Source organism: Solanum stenotomum, chromosome 3 (assembly GCF_019186545.1).
Source record: "Solanum stenotomum isolate F172 chromosome 3, ASM1918654v1, whole genome shotgun sequence".
In the NCBI taxonomy this organism is placed as follows: Eukaryota; Viridiplantae; Streptophyta; class Magnoliopsida; order Solanales; family Solanaceae; genus Solanum; species Solanum stenotomum.
Window position 1 is genome coordinate 15,976,261 of NC_064284.1, and position 23,138 is coordinate 15,999,398.

The following is a 23,138-nucleotide window of genomic DNA, read 5'->3' on the forward strand; positions in this document are numbered from 1 at the left end:
TTTATTTTGGTTGCAAAAACTATGAATGAGTACTTTGAATAAGCTTCATATAGATAGGGTGGACTATGATCCTCTTATTGAGGAATAACATATACTGAAGAAAAGAACCAGGAAGAGGGCGGGCCAAGCAAAGAGAAGAGAATTGCACTTGGGAGGTGGATTGTTAGTTTTAACAGAGAAATGTTAAATTTAGGAGTTTGGATCAAAGTGATACCCATTTTGCATACATTAAGGATTATTTCTATCAAGTGATATATGTTAAGAATCAAAATAATTCAATCCAAATACATGAAGGATCATTTTGATCATTTTCTCCAATTTTATATATAGAACATTTGAATTGCAGTACATAATTTACAATAATTTCAAATCGTTCTATGAGTTCTTGTGATATTTAACTCCGACCACAGATCAGACAATAGTTGTCTATGTCATGAAAATAACGTCACATAGCATATACATGTGCTTCCCTGTCATTATTTTGTAGTATAACAGATAAGAATAATTGCTGCTTACGTGGAACGCCGAAGAACCAATTGGTCAAGCAAAAAACATGACTTCATTTGAATGCTGTACAAGCGTACCCACTGCATAAGCCTGTGGTGCTGCTGTACGGGAACAAACAAACGGGTCGACCCGATGGCAACTCCGGTATCGGTTTCTCCATATTTAGGAACTCCACAACTTCTTCCATCGTAGGCCTTCCTTTGTTCTCGTTCAACGTGCAGAGCAACCCGATATCCAAAGCCCGAATCGCCTGCTCCAGGTTCACGACCGCGCCCATTCTTCGATCCACTAGAGTTTCCTTCTGTTGTACCTCATGCATTGCCCATGCAAGATCCAACAAATCCCGTTCTCCCGGGTTGGACTTTCTGCTCCGACCCGCAATGATCTCTAGCACGACTACTCCGAACTCGAACACATCAGCTGTCTGACTCACCATGGCCTCAAACCGGGTTGACCCGGCTGAAGTAAGCACAAACCCGAAATCACCCACTACTGCTCTGAAGCTCACGTCAAGAAACACACTGCTACTTTTGACGTTTTTGTGAGCGAGTTGCTTTGAATGAAGGTAGACAAGAGAATCTGCTAAATCTTTAACGACCTTAAAACGTCTCGTCCAAGGCAAGACGCCAACGCCAAACAGCCATTTGTCGAGGCTTCCATTTGGGATGAAATCATACACAACAATAGTTTCTTGATTGTCATAACACCATCCTCTAATCGGCACCAAATTCGGGTGACGAATTCTGGTGATAGCCTTGATTTCCTTGTGAAATTGACGCTTTTCAAACCCGTGTGTGTTGAAAAATTGAGTTAAAAATCGTTTTACAACAACGTTGCACCCGTTCAGGATCGTGGCCTTATACGTAATGCTCTTCTCATCACTGCCTAATATTTGTAACTCGCTGAAATTCCTTGTTGCGATGGAGATCTCAGCTATTGTGAAGCGACGTGCCTTGTTTGGTGGCCGCGGTCTCTGCTTTTTCTCGGGCAGAGTGAATGCTTCGTCGGAATTGTCATCTCGCTTGTAGCTACTGAAATAGAGGTTAATAAGAACGATAACCAGAAGAATGACAACAGCAAGGAAAATAAAGAAACTATTAGGAGTTTTCCGATGATCAATTTCAGATTGTGTGCTATTTTGAAGCATGATTTTGTTCTGGCACGTCTCTGTTGAAGGAATCCGAAGCGAAGCTTGACTAATTGAAGTGAAATTCCATGACAGAATGTTGTGGATTTGTGTATGGTTACCAGTAGCAGCTGAAAATCCAACAAACATATACTCATTCAAGTAAGGTGAAAGATCAAGTAAACCAGAGTAAACTGGTTTAGAAGGATATCCTCTGCCATCAGGAGCAAGACGAATTTCAACAAATCGCTTTCGCCCATCATAAGATATCCAAACTCTGTGAATTGATCCGTCATTCAATTGAACTCCGGCATCCGAAGCATTAATCGCTGCAGTTGATACTATGCTACCCAAATTAATGCCCAAGTGATTATCATTCGGGTCACCAAATTCAGGGTTCTGCCGAGTATCAAACTCAATAGCTACTGTTTTATAATCCTCATCGCACAAATCGTTCAGCATCCCAAGCCACGGACCAGCACGGCCAACAGTCAATTCATCCGGAACGATTATAAAAGTAAGGCCACTACCACCAACAGATTTCCCCTGATCTGACGTCTCATTGCTTGAATTGGACTTCACTTCAAATTGAAACGAGAAAGTCGTTTCAAAAGAAGCCGGTGTTTGAGTCCGAGGATCAAAGAAACGGATAGGTGAAGAATAAATAGCTCGTCCTGCTAGATGCTTTAGATCATCACCTTCTCGCTCAGGATCAGGAATTTGAACGGATTTTTTTTCATCCGAGACGATAACACTACCGAGAAGTGTAAGATCTTGCTTCAACCTGGGATTACTAGAACTGAAATCTCGAAAAGAGATATGCTTCGTCACGTTAATTGAAGGTCCGTCCGCGGACGAACCTAAATTACTATTAACTAGCATGGCAAACGAGAAGAAAAACCAGAAGAAGTAATCCATGATGAGCTAATTCTTGGCTAGTGATAAAGTTTTTTTGGATTTGAATTTTCTGAGTAGCAAATTATCAATTGTCAAGGTTGTACATAAGGATGTGGTCTATAGATAACTTCATTTCACTTTCTTCCAAACACAAGAGAACTTAAAGTCCTCACGTACATAATGCAATTTTTTGTCCTATTTCAGTTTCAGTAAACAAAATATAGTAATTCAGATGGAATGTAAATTTTAATACTTTAATGATTGAGATGACTAGAGACGCATATTATGCTAAATTGGCTCTATATTTATATTGATAATAAATATGACACAGACTTTACCCAACCATCACATCTTAAAATAACTTCTTATATCAACCTCCACAATCTCAGATAAAGATTAATACCCACACGAAATATTTAACTCAAATTATTTGCACCACTAATAATTGTTAATTACATGATTGATGTATTTAGGTACCAATAATTGATAAAATCATGATTCATATGTGGAGTAAAACAAAATTATAAAGTGATGACTGATGAGTTGGTCAAAATTTGTGAGCCCAAGTCCTAAGATATGGACATGGAAGCAGAGTGAAACAGGAAAAAATCTTGCCCAACTTTTCGAAGATATAGTGTATATAACCAAACTAATGGTCGAATCGATTACGGAAAAAAAAAAAGACACAATTTTATGAATCTGTTTACGAAATATATCAAATAGGAAAACGGACAATGAAGTTTCTAGAGAAATAATTATAACACGTCTCACTCTCGGGGTGGTAATTGGACGGTTTGGGTTAAATTTGGGCGGGTCACGATGGGTCAAGACCCAACCCAATTCAAATTTGTTTGGGTCAAAACAGACTAAGTAACGGGTCATAACCCAACCCGCCCAACTTTTACTAAGTATTAATAGCTTTATTTGTTATTTTATGCTCTTTTCAAAAATTGATTAAACTTTTTTTGGACATAACCTGGTAGAGGGTATTGGTTTTACTCTAACTTAAAATAGGAAGTAAACAAATATTCGTAAAATTAAAGTGTATAACTAAATTGTCACTACAAATTTAAGGTACAATTTATATATTTTCTCTAAAAATTAACTATAATTTATACTAAATTGTATCTAATAAATATTTAGCAGTATCTTCAACAAGAGGATAAGTATAATGTTTCAATTGGTTAAACTATATTTGTCATAATTCATAAACTTTTTATACTATCTGTGTATAATTTAAATAAAAAGCATATATTCTACCTCTCCCAACACACACAAGGAAAAAAGGGTTCTTATGTAAATGTACTTTTGATAAAAATAAATAAACCAATAGAATGCTTGTACGTAAATATGATATATTGGTATTATATAAATTGTATATAATAGTGTATATATAATATATAACTATATGAGTTTTATGGCATATAATATATATTATATAACAATTTTGAATCTTTTAATGAATACATTCAATATTCTGGATGCTATAAATCTTTTTAAGATAAAAATGTTTTTTAAAAAAAGATTTCATTATTATTAAAAAAGCTTTTTAATTTATTTTTAATCTTAAAAAGGTTCATATGCTAAGTTATGTAGCCAAACGCAACTGACCAAGTTTTTCCAGCTTTTCCGAGTTTTATTTGGGACCAAACGGGTCCTTACTATTTGGGACCAAACGTTTAATTCCAGAGTTGCTCTAAATAAATTGACTATGATAACTCACGTGTTCCAACAAAAAATGAATATAATCATCGAGGAGTCATTTGACTAGAGATCTTTTAAAAATTAAAAAGAAAAAAAAAAAGCAACAAAGATACCATTAGATATGTTCTCTTTCCGTTTACTTTTATTTGTTATATTGCACTTTTTGATAGTCAATTTGACTCATTTTTAAAGTTAAATTAGATTACATTAATTTAATATTTTAAACAAAAAATTTAGATATTCAAAAACTATACGAGAAGTACTATAAATATGATGAAAAAAATATATCGTAAGATATTGGTGAAAGTTCTTATCGTTTGACTCTAAAAATAATGAAAGTCATTATAATTAAAAGTGGACGGAGGAAATATATGTGTCATATATCCTTATATTAAATTAAAATAAAATTTATTATGACTACATGATTTAATAAAGTAAAATTATATGTTAATTAGTTAATATGATTAATAAAAACTCCATATTCAAACAAATAACATGTATATGTATTGACGATATAAATAAGATTTTATGCTTTTTTCGTCAAGTCTATAATTTATAGAAAGTATCTCATAAAACTAATATATATATCTTCATGATTACTGACCACATAAACTACCTAGTCGCTACATTGTGATGTGATTATTTAAATGGAAAAATGGATAAATATATCCAACTATCGTAAATGATATATACTTTTGAGACATTGGTACCCCGTCATCCAAAAATTAGAGCATATATACTCTTTATACTGTCACGCCCCAGATTCAAGGGGCGCAACTAGCTCCTAATGTCAAAACTCATGCTTGAGCCGACCCTGCTGAACCATTTGCTACTAGTGCATGGCAGCCACACGCAATCAAGAAAACAAACAAGTATATCTCGGCTTAAAATTAATCCCTCTGCCGGCAAGGCCTTGTAAACAGATCCATAAAAGAAATAGCTACTCCCAAGAGTTCATATAAAGAAATAGTCAACTAGCACAAAAATCCTGATTGAGCCGTCGAGGCCACCATGATCTCTATACCAAAACTGAAAGCAGGTATATATCAAGATAATACATCAAACAACTAATAAGCTTCAGCAAACCAACAATCTAGGCCAGCATGGCCATAACGTAGCTATAGACCCCACATACTAGTCTGCAAGCCTCTAAGAGTAGTAAAGATTGGCGAGACAGGGGCCCAGCCTACCCATAAAGATATATACAACAAAAGCTAACAAACCTCCCAACTTTGGCAGCTCTGGAAGAAAGGGGCTAGCCAATCAGATAAAAGTCAATCCTATTGCTGAGCAGGTCTACTGGGTCGTCTGTCGGGACTTACAGGTATGAATACAGTACCCCTAGGCAATGGGGCATCAATACAAAATAATATATCGAGTATGAAAGACATTAAATCATGAGCATGTATCCTAATATACTGGAAGTAATCCGATAAATAAATCAATGATAAGATAAGTGTACTGACCTGCTCCTAAATTAAACATATCAAAAATAATAAAATAACAACCTAACCAAGCACCCATAAGCTCGGCATGTACAAACAACACACAAGACCACCTACATAGGCCTCCATAAGCCAGAAAGTGCCAATTACTCTATATACTCCTATCGGTAGTCCCCTAGCCCCGTAGGCAGTCACATAGCCCTCTTAGGCAATAATATAACCCCGTAGGCAGCACATAACTCTCTTAGGCATTAATATAAGTTATAGACAACTCATAGCCCTCTTAGGCAACAGCATGGCCCTGTGGCCAGCACATAGCCTTCTTAGGCATCAATATATCCCCGTAGGCTACTCATAGCCTTCTAGGCATCAATATAACCTCATAGGCAACTCATAGCCCTTCTAGGCATCATCGATATAGCCCCATAGGCAAAACATAGCCCTTTTAGGCATAGATCGCATTCATGCAGCTAACCACAATAGCCTCAATGGCAACAATAACAATTTAATAGGCTAAAAACGAGCAATTTAGCTATAAGCAACATATATGAATAGCATTTTAGTCGTGTCCAACATAGAGACTATACTAACTGAATAAGAATCTCGACAAGAAAGGATTATATCCACTCGAGCAGCCAACAATCAACAATAATGACTATAAGTATAACAACGATAACAACCCAATTACATTGCTTCTAAGTTTTAAGGAAACATGTCGTAAGAAGGGAATAGTCTTAACATGCTTTTTCAATGAACGCTCGAAAGACCGTAGTTCCTTCACGAAAGTTGTTCATTTGTCCTAAGCTTCACAAACATTATATATACACAGCTGGTACGCACCTATAAGCGGTTCATAATTAATCTTAAATCGACAGATTTGCCATATTGCCCCAACTTGTCGAAAAGTCCGTAGAAATTCATAAAAACAATCATAAAAGGTCCCGAGATGGTTACCTTAGATAACCAAGTGTAAACCTTGAAGAAACACCAATAACTACAAATTTATATCTTCAAAAACTAGCTCCAAACGCAGCTAATAGAAGGGGAAAACGATTGCCATATGTAGAAATCACGTTTCTATGCACGGAGGCAACTTTTAATGGTAGAAATCATCAAAAACTAACCTTCATCATGCAAGAACTCAATAGGAACCCTCTCTTAAGCTTTCTTTCTAGTTTGGAAGTGAAAAGAAATGTTTTCATGGCTTAAAACGTTGAGTAAGCCGACATACCACATTTTTTACCCACCCCGGATTCTGCCCTGGAAGTTTGTAGTAAAACCCTCATAACTTTTTACTCTGATGTCGGTTGGATACGGGATTTTGTGCGTTGCAAACTAGACTCGTAAGCCTTCGATTTAATGGGTGATAGGCCTTCTAAATCTTTATATATTGGGAGAAAACATTCAAGACATTTGACCTAAATTTCAGAGAAATCTTTAAAAAGGAACTTACAATAACTTTTGCCAACTTTTATTTTGCCACTTACCTAACTTCAAAACTTGAGATACAACCCTTGAACACTTAAAAATATGACATACCACATCATTCTTAATTTATTACCCACCCTCCTTGTCTTTCCACGAAGATACGAGTTAATTTAGACGTTTTGAAAAGTCGGGGTGTTACATATACTAACGGTCATACACGTGTCATAATCTTATCCATCGACCCGATACTTATTAAATATCAGATCGATGGATGAGATTGCGTCACATGTCCCTATTTAGTCTTCCGTTACCATGAAGGGCATATATGTTCTAGTTTTTGGGCGGCGAGGGAACCAATGTCCCAAAAGTATGATGAAGGGTATCTGCATACCATTTACAATAGTTCGGGGTATATTTATCCTTTTTCCCTATTTAAATTAACCAACGTAGCAGGCAAAATTGTCCCATTTTGGATAGTGTAAGAGTAAAATTGACCTTTTCTTTTTAAAAATAATTATTTGACGGAAGAGTGTTAGAGAATATTTTTAAGTAAAATGCAATGGCAAGAACGAGAAATAAATTTGGCCTATTAATATAATTTGAAGATAGTTCAATAATTAAGCAGACAAAGTGATTTGTATCGATTATACTTTATACTATTTAGAGCTAGAAGCAAATTGAGGAATTGTTGGTAATGTGTGAGACGTTAATACTTAAATAAGTAGTTTACAAAAGGCTAGTGCACATTTGGGTCGATGCATCAATTTCTTTTGAATTAATCTAGTTGATTTGTTTGATCTTTTGTAGTAAATAGACAAAGAGTTTGTTATAAGTTGTTTTGATATTCAATTTTTCTCTCAACTAGTGATACAAGAATTAATAAAATATTAATTTTAATAATTCAATTAGCTGACTAATTATTTTTTATCTTGTTGGCTTAAGATATGATCTCATCTGGTAATCTTCATTCATCCCCCTTTCCAATAATGATTTATTTTTAAAAATAATTAAAAAGATCTTTTTTAAAAAAGGACTTAAATCTATCTATATATCTATATATATATATATAAAGCTGAATGTGAAATCGCTGATGTGGCACCTCTTAGAAGCCAGAATTTCTATTTATCTATTTTCTTAATTTTTTTAATATTTTGTCGCACTAAATACAATATAATTTAATATTATAGTCAATATAAGCATTAATTGCATTGCAAGAATAAAAAGAAAATCACCATTTATGGACAATAAAGGTTTAATTACAATTTTATTATAATTGAGGAAAGAGAAAGATAACAATAAAGGTTTAATTACAATTTTATTATAATTAAGGAAAGGAAAAAATTAATTCAACATTCTATAATCACATTCAATAATCTAAACATTAATTGTATAGTTGGAAACGGAAGAAAGACCCCCCGGAAAAAAAAATTCTAATATCCTAAAAAAACTTTTGGCATTCTCTATAATATTAAAAATTATAAATTTCATTTAGAATAATTACGTATTTATGGGATGAAACAATGAAATCATTTGCAAATTTTATTATTAACGTAATGATTAAAAATATGGAGAAGGGTCTAAAATACCCTTAAAGTATTGAAATTGGTACAAATATACCCTTCGTTTACCTTTTGGCCACAAAATGCCCTTGGGGTTAACCTTTGTGGGCCTATAATACCCTTTTCACAAACAGAATAAATAGTCCATTTAATTAGCATTTTCATTTAATACATGGCACTATCTGATTCGTTGTAAAAAATAATTAACTAAAACTAAACTAACCCAACCCAAACCCGGATCCACCCAAAAAATACCCAGACCCATCTTCTAAAACCCAATTATTCTAGAGTAAAGTCTCCACCTACTCTTGTTTAATCTGCTTAAGTAATTTTGAAAACATTGGGCATCAAATCAATCAAGAATCAGGGAGTTGAGAATGTGCTTAAATGCTGAAACACCAGCAATTGCTCTGGCAGCATTTCAAGAGTTAGCAGAACCGGCAGGGGTGAACCTATGAAACAAAATTGATAAAAAAGGGATGCTGCAGATATGGAGGCAGTGCTTAAATTCAGAGTATAACTTTATTCAAGGCTAGAAATCGTGAAATCAAAGAAGTTTCAGTGCAGAACTAGTTGTTAGTGATAGGATGAAGATGCGCTTAGACAATATAGATATCTCTAAGGAATGTATTGATGTTCTGTTGCACAGTATGCATTATGTTGTAGTTTTAACTATATTTGTAGTTGATTTCGTGATTTAATAAGTACCTTATTTGCTAATTTTGTTAATGACATTTAAGGGAGACAAAATCATGCTCTTGGGGGTGCTATGTATACTCTTTGACTATGAGTATGTTGGATGGTTGGAAATGCTTTGACCAGATTTATAATGCATCTCTTCTTGAATCTGTATAGCTCATGGATTGTTACCTTTTTGAATGTTAGAATGCATTTGAATAATTGAGTTTCAGCACCTTGAAGAAAATAATTTGGGTTTTTCCCTTTTAGAATAATTGAGTTTTAGAAGATGGGTCGGGTGTTTTCTTTTGGGTGGATCCGGGTTTGGATTGAGTTAATTTAGTTTTAGTTAATTATTTTTTACAACGAATCAGATAGTGCCACATATTAAATGAAAATGCTAATTAAGTGGACTAATTATTCCGTTTGTGAAAAGGGTATTATAGGGCCACAAAGGTTAACCCCAAGGGCATTTTGTGACCAAAAGGTAAACGAAGGGTATATTTGTACCAATTTCAATACTTTAAGGGTATTTTAGACCCTTCTCAGTCAAAAATATTGTGAGTATATAAAGAGAAGGCATAATACATAAATTGGACCCTAAACTTGGCTTCAAATTTTAACTTTGACCTCCAACTTTCATAGTGCACAAATAGGCACTTTAACTTGTATAAAGTAGAACAAGTAAACACACGAGTCCTACATGGCACAATACACGTAAGACACCACGTAGGACAAAAAAATGACATGTAGGATGCCATGTAGGACATGTGTGTCTATTTGTTCTATTTTATACAAGTTAAAGTGCCTATTTGTGCACTATGAAAGTTGGAGGTCAAAGTTAAAATTTGAAGTCAAGTTTAGGGTCCAATATATGTATTACCCTAAAGAGAATCACTATTTAAGGAAAAAAAATTATTACAATATATTTTTATCTATTTTTTTAAACCCTCTATTTTTCTTTATCTATTTTTTTTACTTTTTTTTTTTTAAAACCCTTATCTTTCTTTTCTTTCTTTCACGTTCTTTCAACAAAAAATAAGAGTTATAAACTTTTATTTGATTATTGTTATTTATATCATTTTCTTATATTTCCATCTTTAATTTCATTAAATTCATCTCTTTATTATATTCGTGTATAAGCTGATTATCCTTTCATATTCTTCATTAATGTTATTTATTAAGATTAATTAAAAGTCATTATAATATTCTTTTAAATACGATAGCAAAAGGAGCCTCAATTCAAATTCAGCCATGACTTTTTTCACAATTTTCTTTTCTAGCTTTTCAACATTGCTATTAGAAAATAATACTTTGGAGACATTAAGGTAATCTTAACTTCCTTACTATTTTTATGTTTATACTATTGTGAAAATGTATTTTTTTTCAATTTCATTTAAATTATATCATCAACAAAAATATGATGATTATATTGTATATAACAACAAAAAATTGTTCCAACAAATGGAGATTTACATTTTTATGAAATTGTTTGGTTGTTCTATATTTGGAAATTTGTAAAGGAATTCATAATATGGATATTTATATCAAATTAAATACAAATGCATTGTTCATATGTTTCCTCTGTTCTTTTTTTTTCCAATTAATTTGGCAGGCTTTATCAAGCTAAGGATCTCAGAACACATCTTTTTTGTCTCTGTATTTTTTTTTTTCATATTTCAATTGTGAAATTACATTAAATATGTTATTGTTGTTACACTATTAGAGGATATTTAATATTATTTTTTTATGAGAAATTGTAATTGTTTCTGTAAGTTATCATGGCATGGTGTGATATTGGTGATTGTCGAGACATGTATGGAGGAGCAGACATGGAAAAGGTTCTTACAGAAGCATCTAGTCATTTGAGTATTTTCTCTATTTTCATCTAACACCCAAAATAAAAATAAAAATTGTTGGATAATAAAGAGATGGCAAATGAAAAATTATCTCAATATATTGTAATTGATTGATTTATTAGTTTCATTATTCATACATATTAGAGGTTTGGTTTAATTTTTTGGAAAATAATATTAATTTTTTAAATTATATTGTTCAAAAAATATTGAATGTTGAATTCAAACTATTATGTTTTACTCGCGGGTTCAAAATTTATTTAAAAATAAAAAAGTGTTAATTATATGTTTAAAACTTACTTCCAAATGAAAATGTGTTAACTAATAACTATAGGTTCAAAAAAATTTAAGCACGGATAAGCTTATTTTGTTACATTATTATAGAATAGTTAAGATGAATTTATCAACAAATTAACAAGAAGTCTTGACTAAATTTGTACTTAATAATTTTAAACTTAACAAGTGTAAGGATCTTTAAATTTAATATTGTGTTAAGATTTGAATTTTTTTTATTGACGGATAGTCTTAATTAGATAAATTTTAAATTTTTACTTAATTAATATGTCATATTCCTCTTGCTAAAATATATTAAGTGGATATTTAATTTTTAGAAGGATTGTAAATTATTTTTATATATAATGTTTCTTTTAAAATCTTTAGTAACTTATTGACTTGTGCTAAATAGTTATATCACCACAATACAGTTAGAAAAAGAAAAAGTGAGGGTGATATTTTTCTTTGATCAAGAAATACAATTATATTTTTTTTTTAGATTTTTTTTTATTTATTCATGTGTGCTATATTAAAAGAACTAAAAAATATTTAACTCTGTTAATTATATTAAATGTGCATTGCAATGAAATTAAAAAGACATTTTTAGAATATGATAAATGTAAAACTTAATTTGTCTTTATTTTCATTAATTACTCCATACAACTTTTTATTATTATGACCTATAAAATAATTAATAGTCATATTCATCATATTATTTGATATTTCATATTGTAGCCCCGTAAATAAAATCATTGTAAGATTTTATAGAAGATCACATTAGCTTTTTAGGTTGTTCTATTTTCGGTGCTTATTATATTCATATTTTAATTTGATTTGAAGAAGAAGATGAAAAATGGTGATCGGCTTGTGGGAGTGGAGTGGACGTCCATAAGAACTCGAAAGATATGTGTACTAATTTCACATTTTTCCTTCTATTTTTTAATGAGTAAGAAATTAAGAATGATGTTGCATTTTTATTGGTATGATTTATCTTTATTCGCATCTTATGTGAATTTCTTATTGCAATTTTTTTGTTCAAAATAGTAAAAAGTTTAATAACTTTATTGGAAGTCTACTAAGTACTAACCAAACATTTTTATCTTACATCAATATAATATTTAATAAAATTATCAAAATTTTATCACTCTTTATAACCGCGCGAAGCGCGGAAAAGTTCACTAGTGTTGAATAATGCTCGAGATTACCTTATTATTATTATTATTATTATTATTATTATTGAATACTTAATTAAAATCTTTCATAATAAATATGTATTTATGTATTATTCATTTAGTTAATTATACAAATTCTAAAGTGAATATTATATGTCCTTATAATAATTTGGCACTCATATCACTTTTTTAAAAATGTTGATCAAAGGTTTATTTTTTTTCGATATAGATAACTAATTGAGTGAATACAAGACCATATATAGGTATCCCATTAAATTTGTAAGCAAATTCCATTTAGTGTAAAGTGTTCATACTAAATATTTTTTATTTAAATTACAAAAAAAAAGAAAAGAACTATGCTGTGTTCTAAAGCATTGATTAGGTAAATGAGTTAGACACTTACAATATGTCACCTTTTTTAGTATATCTATTTGTCTCAATAAGTCATTAAATATTGGGTCTATTTCAATTAAAGTTGATGTGTATATTTAGAAGACATATATTTAAAAGGGATAATATATTTTATTTGATTAACTCAATTACCTAATAGATATTTGAGAAGAAGTATAAATTTTATTTTTTTAAAAAAATTGAACTGTAAAACGTGTTCTAATCAACAACAGTAGTTGACACTGTCAACAATTAGTAATACTTGGTCGAGTAAGATGAATTACAACATGTTTGACATTGTAGTTGAGAGCCCGAAAACACTTATTTTGATAAAAAAAAAAAAACACCATTTTTTGAAAAATTAGGTGACAAACCTGTAAAGTGCTTTGAAATAGAAGCATAAGCAGTTTTTCTGTTGTTGGAAAAAGCTAAAAATTTATGCGTCTTAAAAAAAGCAGAAGCAGAACCAAAAGCAGAAAATTATTTTTTTCAAGACTAAAATGTCCCTTCCATATATCAATATATCACTTATTAATTAATTAACATATTTCATATGTTTGGTTAAGTTTCATTTAATAATTTATTTTTTATTTTTGTCTAATAAATTTTATATTTTATTTTACGTTTATGTATTACTATTTTATTTATTATTTTACGTATTATTTTGCAGAATTAGAAAAAAAGAAGAAGGTAAAAACAATATTTTTGTAATATTAGAAAAATAGTAACAATTAAAGATTTTAACCCTTCAAAAAAATGTATAATATTGATTGAAAAATTGTTTGTGAACATTTTAATTTAATAAAAATAAAAATTTAATTTAATTTTTTGTAATAGATGTTTAAACTAATTTCTCTCTATAAAATAATCTTAATATTAAAATTTTAAAGTATATTAATACTTGCCATTAATCGTAATTTGACTCACAAATGCAATTTAAAAAAAAAATTAGTCAAACACAATTTACTCATAAAAAATATTTTTCAAATGAATTAGCCAGACAAAAATTACTTTTTTTCAAAAGCACTTTTTTTAAAATCTATTTTTAAAAAATGGTTATGAAAATAAGCATTTTTCAGTAGTAATGTCAAACAAGCTCTTAGTAAATAATCAATCATTTATTAGGAAAATATAAATTGAGGCTCTATAAGTAAATGTGAAACAATTTATACTAATGCATGTTTATAACAGAAATAATTATAATTTAATAAGCAAATTTTATTGCGTTAACTAAATCACTTCATTGTTGTCATTAATATCTTGTCCACGATGCTATCCTAAGGGTCGTTTGATTGGAAACAAGTTATCCTGAAATAATTAATTTTAGGATAAGTTATTTTGAGATATGTTGTTCCATCATGTATAAGAAATAGACTTATTCTATTACTATGACAAAAATAATGGGATAAATAATTCATGACTTATCTAATACCTCTGACCAAACATGTGATTAAATAATCCAACATTTTATTTTAAAATTATTAGACCTTATATCTCACACCAAACAACTCCCATGCAGTGTGTGGGATTGGGACTTTGTGTTGATCAAATAGCAGTTGAAGGGTTCTATTTCTGTTTTTCATGCATATTATCTTTTATTTTTATGCAGCAAGTTTCTATTTTTATACTATATAGAACTCTAGAAATAAATAAGAATTTTATTACTTTTTCAATTTTTTTTAAAGAAAATACTTTAAAATAAAATATTATTAGGGGTGTTGAGGTAAGGAGAGGGTTCGAACGGTCGAATCCAAAACCTCTAATTAAGAGTGGAATAATTTCACCACTAAACCACAATCTATGTTGGTAAGATATAAGGTATCGTAATCTAATAAACAGTCTTATAACACCTGATAAAATGTTTGAAGTATTATTTCTAATCTTTAAAAATTAAAGTATAGATTATATATTTAATGTAAACGACGAATAAGTTTGTTTGGAATTTTAATGTACTTGATCGACTTAGACAAATCAGTATATAGTCTATCATTTATTAGGGAATATAAATTGAGGCTATATATGAGGGGTGTTTATAAGTAGATGTGAAACAATTTATACTAATGTATTTCTTCTATAAAACACAGAGAATTATAAGTCAATAGCCAAATTTTATTGCGTTAGCCAAAGCACTTGAATCAAATTGCGGTAAAGTTATCTCTTTTTTTTTCTCTTTCTGTTTTTATTTTATATTGTTTGCATTAAATGTTTTTATTAGCAGTATGTAACTCCTTAAATCAATAATGCAATTTCCTTCCCTGAATCAACAGAAGGATAAAAAATTATAGTGGACGAATTACAGTTTTTTCTTTTCAATTATATCAATTATTTGATTATTACTCCCTCAATTTCAAATTAATTGAATTGTTGAGGTGTTTTACACCGACACACCCTTTAAGAAAAGAAGATTAAGACATAAATTAAGCATGACTTTTCATTTTTTTCCTTATTAATTATTGTCAAATTTATGATTAAAATAATTGAAGATTAATTAATAACTAATTCCAATGGTAACTAATGAAGGATAAAACTGGAAGAACATTCTAAAAATAGTCTTGAAAATTGAACAATTAAGTTAATTTAAAATATGAAAAATGTCACAACAATATAATCTCACTGAAAGAAAAATCATATCTATAGCATTTTTAAATAATAGTCATAAAAATGATGCAAGTGGTTTTACCTATTTTCACAATTTAAGGGTGTATCTTTAGTTATTCAAACGACATTAGTTTCACTTGAATTCTTTTAATCTTTATTGGTTTTTACTTTTTACCCCCCTTAATATGGTGATAAGCTTCACTTCCTGGATTAATAATATTATTAACTTAATAGTCTTATTGAATTAACCGCGAATAATTCAAATTTGTGGATACAACTTTAATTAGTGAGTTGAGTAAATATTTATTTCACATCTACAGTAATATTTAACAGCAGTAAAAGTAGACAAGTAAATAATTATTTACACTAATTTTATGAAAATCATAAAGCACATGAAATAGAAATCTTTTGTGATCAACAACTCGTCTAAAAATAGAAACAAAACCAAGTTCCGCTGATCGTGATGAAGTTTACGTTTCCTATTTTTAATCTTATAATATATGGTTTTGATATATATATGGACGGACAAGTGTTATTTGTAGTCGTTTGATCAAGATTCCAATATTTCTTTTTTACAAGTGCTTTTTACAAATCAGTTAAAAAAAATGCACATTTACAAATAAATATTTTTGATTTTCTAGAAGTTTTGCCGAAAAGACCCCAATTAAATAAAATACTTGTAAGAATTGACAAGTGTCACTTTATTTTATAGTAACATAAAGGATTTAAATTATAAATCTTAACATGTAAAAGTTAAATAGGGTGCCCTTATTAAAAGTTAAAGTGTTTAGAATTGTGTTTAATTAGGGAATATTACGTGTAACAGAATTCTGTTACACATATCTTTAATGCTGTCTATCTGGATTTAAACAAACGTACACAAAACTGCACCGCTACTAAATTAAATTAAAACTAGAGAGAACGCTAAGAACTCTTTTAATTGTCGGTACAACTAATAATGACTCTTTTGTGGAAGTGTTATTATTCATCTCAAAACATTTATCATTCTTCTTTAAAAAATCAAAATACTCGTAATTTTAGAATTAGTTCAACAAAAAAATAATTATTTTACCTTAAAGAGTAGTAAATTTTTCTTCAAAACTACCAGAACCTCGCAATTATAACACATATAATAAGGCCATTATTGTACTCCCTCCGTCCACAATTAATTGTCATGGTTTCCTTTTTTAGAGTCAAACAATAAGAACTTTGACCAACATTTTATGATGTATATTTTCATCATATTGATATGCAAAAAATTGCAACTTATAGTACTTTTCGTATAGTTTTTGAATATCTAATTTGTTTTTTAAAAATATCGAATTAACGTAATCTAATTTAACTTTAAAAATTAGTCAAATTGACTTTCGAAAAGCGCAACATGACAAATAAAAGTGGACAGAGGGAGTAATATATATATATATATATTTCAAGTCGTTCCTTCATTCACTTTTAATTTAAAAATAAATTATCATTTTAACATATTAAAAAATAATAAATATATTTAATATTAATTATTTAATCTTAAAATTATTTTTCAAAATTTAATATTAAATATTATATGAACAAATAAAAATAAACGTAATTTAACAAAGGGATATGGAAAGTCAATGAAATGGAATCTGACAACAGTAATTTGTCCACGTGGTGAGTATAAGATGGAAAGTATTAATTATGGGTGCGCATTCGGTTTTTCGATTTGATTTTATATTATTCAGTTTGGATTTTTCGGTTTTTGGTTTTGTAAAAGTGTAACTCAATCCGATCTAAAATAAATTTGATTTGGTTTGATTTTCCTCTATTCGGTTCGGCTTTTTTCGATTTGGTTATTCGGTTATGTCAATAATTAATAACATATATAACCAAAGTAATAATATTTAATCCCTTAAATATACTTTCTAATATAAATCATAAGTAAAACTTAAAACACAATACTTATAAGTATACCTATTATAGATGTAATTCAACCATAAAATATAAACGTAATCATTATGAAAGGCAATAACCAAAAAGGGACAAAAGTGATTAACTCCAACTTAACTCTAAACCTAAACATTATATATATATAAAATTCGTTTTATTTTTTATTTTTTAAAATTCAAAACCAACCCAAATAAAAATTTAATTTGATTTGGTTTGATTATTCGATTTAATCGGAATAGTTCACACCCCTATTATTAATAATATAGGAGATTTTCCCAACAGTTTTTTCATTTATACACATAGGTTAAGTAGTCATAAATAGAAGTGGAAAATCGTAAGTAATATAAATTGTCACACAAAGAAACCACTCGGCATTCAAGTGGTTGCTGGTATCCAGGAGAACACTTTGCTATGCTCATATTTATACTTTTGCCCTTTTCGTTATTTCCTTAAAAACATGGGAAGATGAAAGAAAAAAGTAACACATCAAAGATTGTGAGTTTACGTACGTTCGTTTCTCTCTATATATCATTATTATTTTTTTGTGTGTAGCAGAAATAATATGAAGAAGATGATGGAGATAAAGAAAAAGTTAAAAGGATCAAATGTATTGATAGGAATGTTAACAGTTCAAGTGATAGCAACTGGATTACAACTTCTTTCAAAAGTGATATTAAGTCACGGGACATTTGTTTTTGCTCTCATGACTTACCGTCATGTTGTTGCTACTCTATGCATAGCCCCTTTTGCTTTAATTTGGGAAAGGTTTGTTACTTTTATCGATATTTATCTTCGAAATTTTTGTGTTCTTATAGATTAATGTATCTTTTTTCGATTCTTTTTTTTTTTTTTTGGTTTGTAGGGATAGTTTGATGAAGAAAGTGACGTGGTCAGTTTTATTCTGGCTGTTCATGATCGCATTAACCGGGTAAGTTGTTGTTGTTTAGTAGGAGTCATGACAATAGCGGTCGTTTGACGTGAGGAATAAAAATAAATAGTGATGAGATAAGAAAATAGTGATGAAATAAAATGTTTATGTCTTGTTTGATTGTCATATTTGGATAACCTATTCCATCATTTATATCATAGTGATGAAATAAGTTATCCATATATATAATGGGATAATTTATCATAGAATTACTAACCTTAAGATAACTAATTTCAGAATAACTTATTATCAATCAAAACAATGAGAGTTATGGTATATATGGATTGTGTAACTAAAAAGGGGTTTATGTTTAACAACCCACGTACGGGGAATTGAGCCATTTCATGACGATACATACATGCGCCACCTTTCATAATTTCATGACAAATGTCTCTTTTTTCCTTTTTTTCCTCATACATATTTTATTCTGTGTATATTTTACTCTTTGAATTCAATTTATGAAATTACGTTAAATATGTTATTGCTATTTTGCTACCTTGCTTGTTTAAATCGGACTAAAAAACACTAATAAGCTTGCTTATTGTTATTTAGTGGAAATGGTCTTTTATCTGAGGCGGACCCACTTGGTAATGTAGGGCTGCACGTGCATCCGTTAACTTCGAAAAAAATCATGTATATATATTTATCTTGAAAAACTGACATAAACTAAATATAATTAATAGTGCCCCAATAAAAAATATGAAATGATGTTTTGTACCAGTGATACAAGCTAATAGATCCACCTTGATGACCATGCTTCAATCCCAAGTAGAACCCTTTTTTAAATTCTTTTTTAGCTTAATATTGGTGCATCCGGATTTTTCAAATCCTAAGTTTGCCTTTGTCTTTTATGTCTATTTACAAATTGGATTTAACAAATAGACTTTTCATATATATAATCAATAAGAATAATATATTTAATGTAATCCGCAAAACCAAATGTCTCCGTTATTTCGGAAGTAAGGTATACTATGTGTTGCTGATAAATTGTTGATTTGCACTTGGTGTGTATGTTTATGGACCATGCATTAAGTTGTATACAGTGCGATGTGAGACAATTTAAGCTCGCATAAGATTCTATTTGTCATGGATTAGCACTGACTAATCTTATTATCCCTTTATGTACAATTTGGTGATCTTATTGTTTGGTAGATTTTAGTGTAAATAAGCTAAGATTTCATTGAACTTTGGGTTAGCTAAGAACCAGATATGAAGGGATTTTATTTATTTATTTTATTCTATCAAGAAAGGATTAGGCTTCACTCCATTTCTTATTATCTCTATTTTTCAAGTTACTACTTGAATAGAGAAAACGTGTCATTTTAAAATTAATAATTAAGATTTAATTAACTAAAATAAGAAAAACTTAAAGAAAAGGGGAACTCAATAAATAAACATGTAAAAATTAACTTAAAATATAGAAGCTAATAATCAGAAGTTCAAAAGGTTCCAAATGGAGGTTTTATCGAAAAATAAACTAATAAGAATATATTTGTTATCTTGTGTGTGGTTAGAGCCTTACTTTGATCAACTAAATCTCAACCATTATTTTTTAATCACGATATTTGTCTCAGTCTGTCATTCAAGTAAGAACTTGCAGAAATGATGACAATAATAAAAGATCTGTTTACAATTCGTCATAGTCACTGATCACTATGAGGTGGTTGAAAAAATTCACAAACTTCAAATTCTAAATGGTAAATATTTGCTACTGAAAACCTTACCATTTCTATTATAAAGATTTTTTTTTTGAGATTTCTATTATGAAGACGAAGAAAAGAATGTACTTATTTAACATCCTCCCAAATGGGCTATATTCATAAGGCTTTAGGTGAAGGATTAATGGGCCAATTAAATAACTAAGTAGCACCTCTTAGTGAATGGACTAGGCCCAATAATATTTTCTTCATTGATCAGTATTCCTCCTTTGTATATCATGTGGATACTTAATTATATATTGTAATACTTACAATCTTCAAGCGTTTGCATTGTTATTTGATTTAGTAAAAACTATGTAACAGGATCATCATGGCTATGGGTCTTTTCTATTATGGCCTCAAAGAGACAAGTGCTACATATGCTACTAACTTCCTCAATCTAATTCCAATTGTGACCTTTATCTTCTCAACTGTGTCACGGTAAGAAACTAGTCCATGTAATTTATATCGATTGAGCTTTTAATTGTCTTAATTCTGTGTTGTATATATGCAATTGTTGTAGTGTGGAAAAGCTAAGATTGAAGACGATGCTTGGTAAAATTAAACTTTTAGGTGCAATGTTGTGTTTGGCTGGAGCATTGACAATTACTCTTTACAAAGGGAAAGTTTTCTATATCAGTCATCACCACAAGTATCAAAATAGTTCCAATGATCATGAGCATAAGCTTCGTGGGACTATATTTTTGATGTGTAGTTGTATGTCTTACGGTTGTTGGTTCCTTATACAGGTAAACTTGTACTACAGATGTTCAAAATCGATGTATATAAGACGAGTATTTTATGATGTTAAATTGTGTTACAGTCCAAGGTGTCCAAAGTGTTCCCGTACAAATATTCTTCAACGTTTATTATATCCATCATCGCAACTATCCAAAGCGCGATAATTGGACTATCCGTTGATAGAAGAAAGGCCTCTTGGAAGCTGGGACTCAATATGCAGCTAATTACTATCTTTTACTCGGTAAGAATACTCATTGGCCCATTAACAGGTTCGTCTGAATCCAGTAACTTACTCAGAAACTATACTAAATGAGTATAAATAATAGATTTTGTATTTAGTGAATCAACTAGATTGTGGTAGAATTGCTTGCTCAAACTCATAAAGTTCTAATCCTGAATCCGTTTTGCAGGGCACATTGGCAACGGCAGCAACATTGTGCATCATATCATGGGCAGTTGCAAAAAGAGGACCAACTTACCCTTCTATGTTCAATCCTCTGTCATTGATTTTTGTAGCTATAGCGGAAGCTTTCTTCCTTGGTCAAGAAATCAGTATCGGAAGGTAAAAAAAAAATACGATCTTTCATGTAATTCAAGTTATATATATGTAGCTAATTTTCTAGTAAAAAATTATTTATGATACAAAAACTAAGTAGTACTAGCTACATCTCTGTTTATTCATTGCAGCTTGCTTGGCATGTTTCTGATCATAGTGGGATTGTATTCATTCCTTCGGGCAAAAAGTAAAGAGTTCACTCAAATTGGATCACCAAATGTAGGGGACGCTGAAGCACCATTACCTGAAATTGAAGTAATAACGCCTCGTTCAAACATGGAATTACCAATTTTAGCACGCGAAAGTGCTAGATTTCAATCGACAACAATAGAAGTTGCTAGTCCAATTCTAAAACAAAACGAAGACGAAGAAGAAGAAGAAAAAGAAAAACAATGCATATGATATGGTCCTAGGTTATTGTGGATGCTAATGTAGGGGCAAAGAGTACCAATTTTGTGCAACAACAAAAACATAGTATTAAACAAAGTATTATTGAGTATAATTTTTTCTTTTTAAAGACTAGGAGTGTGCTGTTCAGATTCCAAAAGGACCAATTTTGTCCCTTGGAATATTTGAAGAGTCACAAACTCTCAGGTGTTTGTATACAAAACAATTAAATTAAAGAAGAAAAAGTCATTCAATCTATACAACAAATCAACTTGGTTCGGACTTGCGTCCTACTATGTAAGCTTGTCAAACTTCTTTTACTTAATTGTTTTTAACTTTGTCAAATGACAATATTATTAAGACATTGATTGGTTAATTAGTTAAATAAACATAATATCATGTCATCACATACTGAATTCGTGATTTAAGTTGACAATCTTTTTCTATGGTCTTGAACGGCGCCAGAAAAGTGAATATTCACAACTATTTTCCACTCAATAAGTGTCCTCAAGGGGGATGGTCAAAATTAGCCCACAAAAATATGATTCATTCAACCCATTTAAGTTGGGAGGGTTATGCATCCATCTATTTATTTGCTCAACTTATATTGATCCGCCCAATTTAACCATTTTGAATTTGGGTCGATATGTTGTCAATTGATTGAGATTTTTTTTTTTAAAAAGACTTTTTGTTTGATATGTATATATAATCATAATAAAGAAAAAAAATTATTAGACACTTAAAAAGATTATAAAAATTAATTAAAAATTAGGTAAATTGAGATATGATCCGCTCTTTTGGACCCATATACTATTAACACAATCTATTTTGATCAATTTGAATTCAATCAAACCCGTTCATTTGACATTACTATCTATTTGTAGTCCAGCACAGTGAGCAATCGTTGAGGTCTCATTGTCATTTGAGAGGGCTAACCAGAATATAGAGAAAGATTTTACAAGTAATACTCATAAAAGAAGAATTCCTTTATGATCAATAGTTCAATACTAAAAGTCTTCATAAGAACAGCGAACAAAACAGTCTATATCTCTATATATTACTAATATTTACATTAAATTTATTTCATTGAAAGGACTTTTTAAAGTGGGAGATTTTGTTTGCTTGACGTAGTCATTAAACTACTTTTGATAAATTAATTATAGACTTGATTTTGTTGTTGGACTTTGGGCGACAAGCAGAGACAATTTGGCTTTTGATGTGTTAAAAAAATGGAAAACCAAAGTCAAAACTCAAAATAGAGTTTAAATGGTGC

The 23,138-nt window shown here is 30.1% G+C and overlaps 2 protein-coding genes across 2 annotated transcripts; one reads left to right on the top strand and one right to left on the bottom strand.

Annotated features, from left to right (window-relative positions):
• Positions 1-315: 315 nt before the first annotated feature.
• Positions 316-2,716, bottom strand: LOC125858271 (L-type lectin-domain containing receptor kinase VIII.1-like). Its single transcript, XM_049537991.1, has one exon. The coding sequence runs from the start codon at positions 2,549-2,551 to the stop codon at positions 560-562; it is 1,992 nt and encodes a 663-aa protein (XP_049393948.1). The 5' UTR covers positions 2,552-2,716; the 3' UTR covers positions 316-559.
• Positions 2,717-18,118: 15,402 nt separating this feature from the next.
• Positions 18,119-21,891, top strand: LOC125859776 (WAT1-related protein At5g64700-like). The gene is made up of 7 exons (XM_049539589.1): positions 18,119-18,321; positions 18,419-18,484; positions 20,506-20,622; positions 20,705-20,930; positions 21,005-21,163; positions 21,333-21,484; positions 21,610-21,891. Exons 1-7 carry the CDS (start codon positions 18,119-18,121, stop codon positions 21,878-21,880), a joined length of 1,194 nt encoding a protein of 397 aa, XP_049395546.1. The 3' UTR covers positions 21,881-21,891.
• The last annotated feature ends 1,247 nt before the right edge of the window (positions 21,892-23,138 follow it).

Coding starts and splice junctions, on each gene's coding strand:
- LOC125858271 (XM_049537991.1), bottom strand. CDS start 2,551: ATGGATTACTTCTTCTGGTTTTTCTTCTCGTTTGCCATGCTAGTTAAT.
- LOC125859776 (XM_049539589.1), top strand. CDS start 18,119: ATGAAGAAGATGATGGAGATAAAGAAAAAGTTAAAAGGATCAAATGTA. Junction 18,322..18,418: donor TTTGCTTTAATTTGGGAAAG/GTTTGTTACTTT, acceptor TTTGGTTTGTAG/GGATAGTTTGATGAAGAAAG. Junction 20,623..20,704: donor ATCTTCTCAACTGTGTCACG/GTAAGAAACTAG, acceptor CAATTGTTGTAG/TGTGGAAAAGCTAAGATTGA.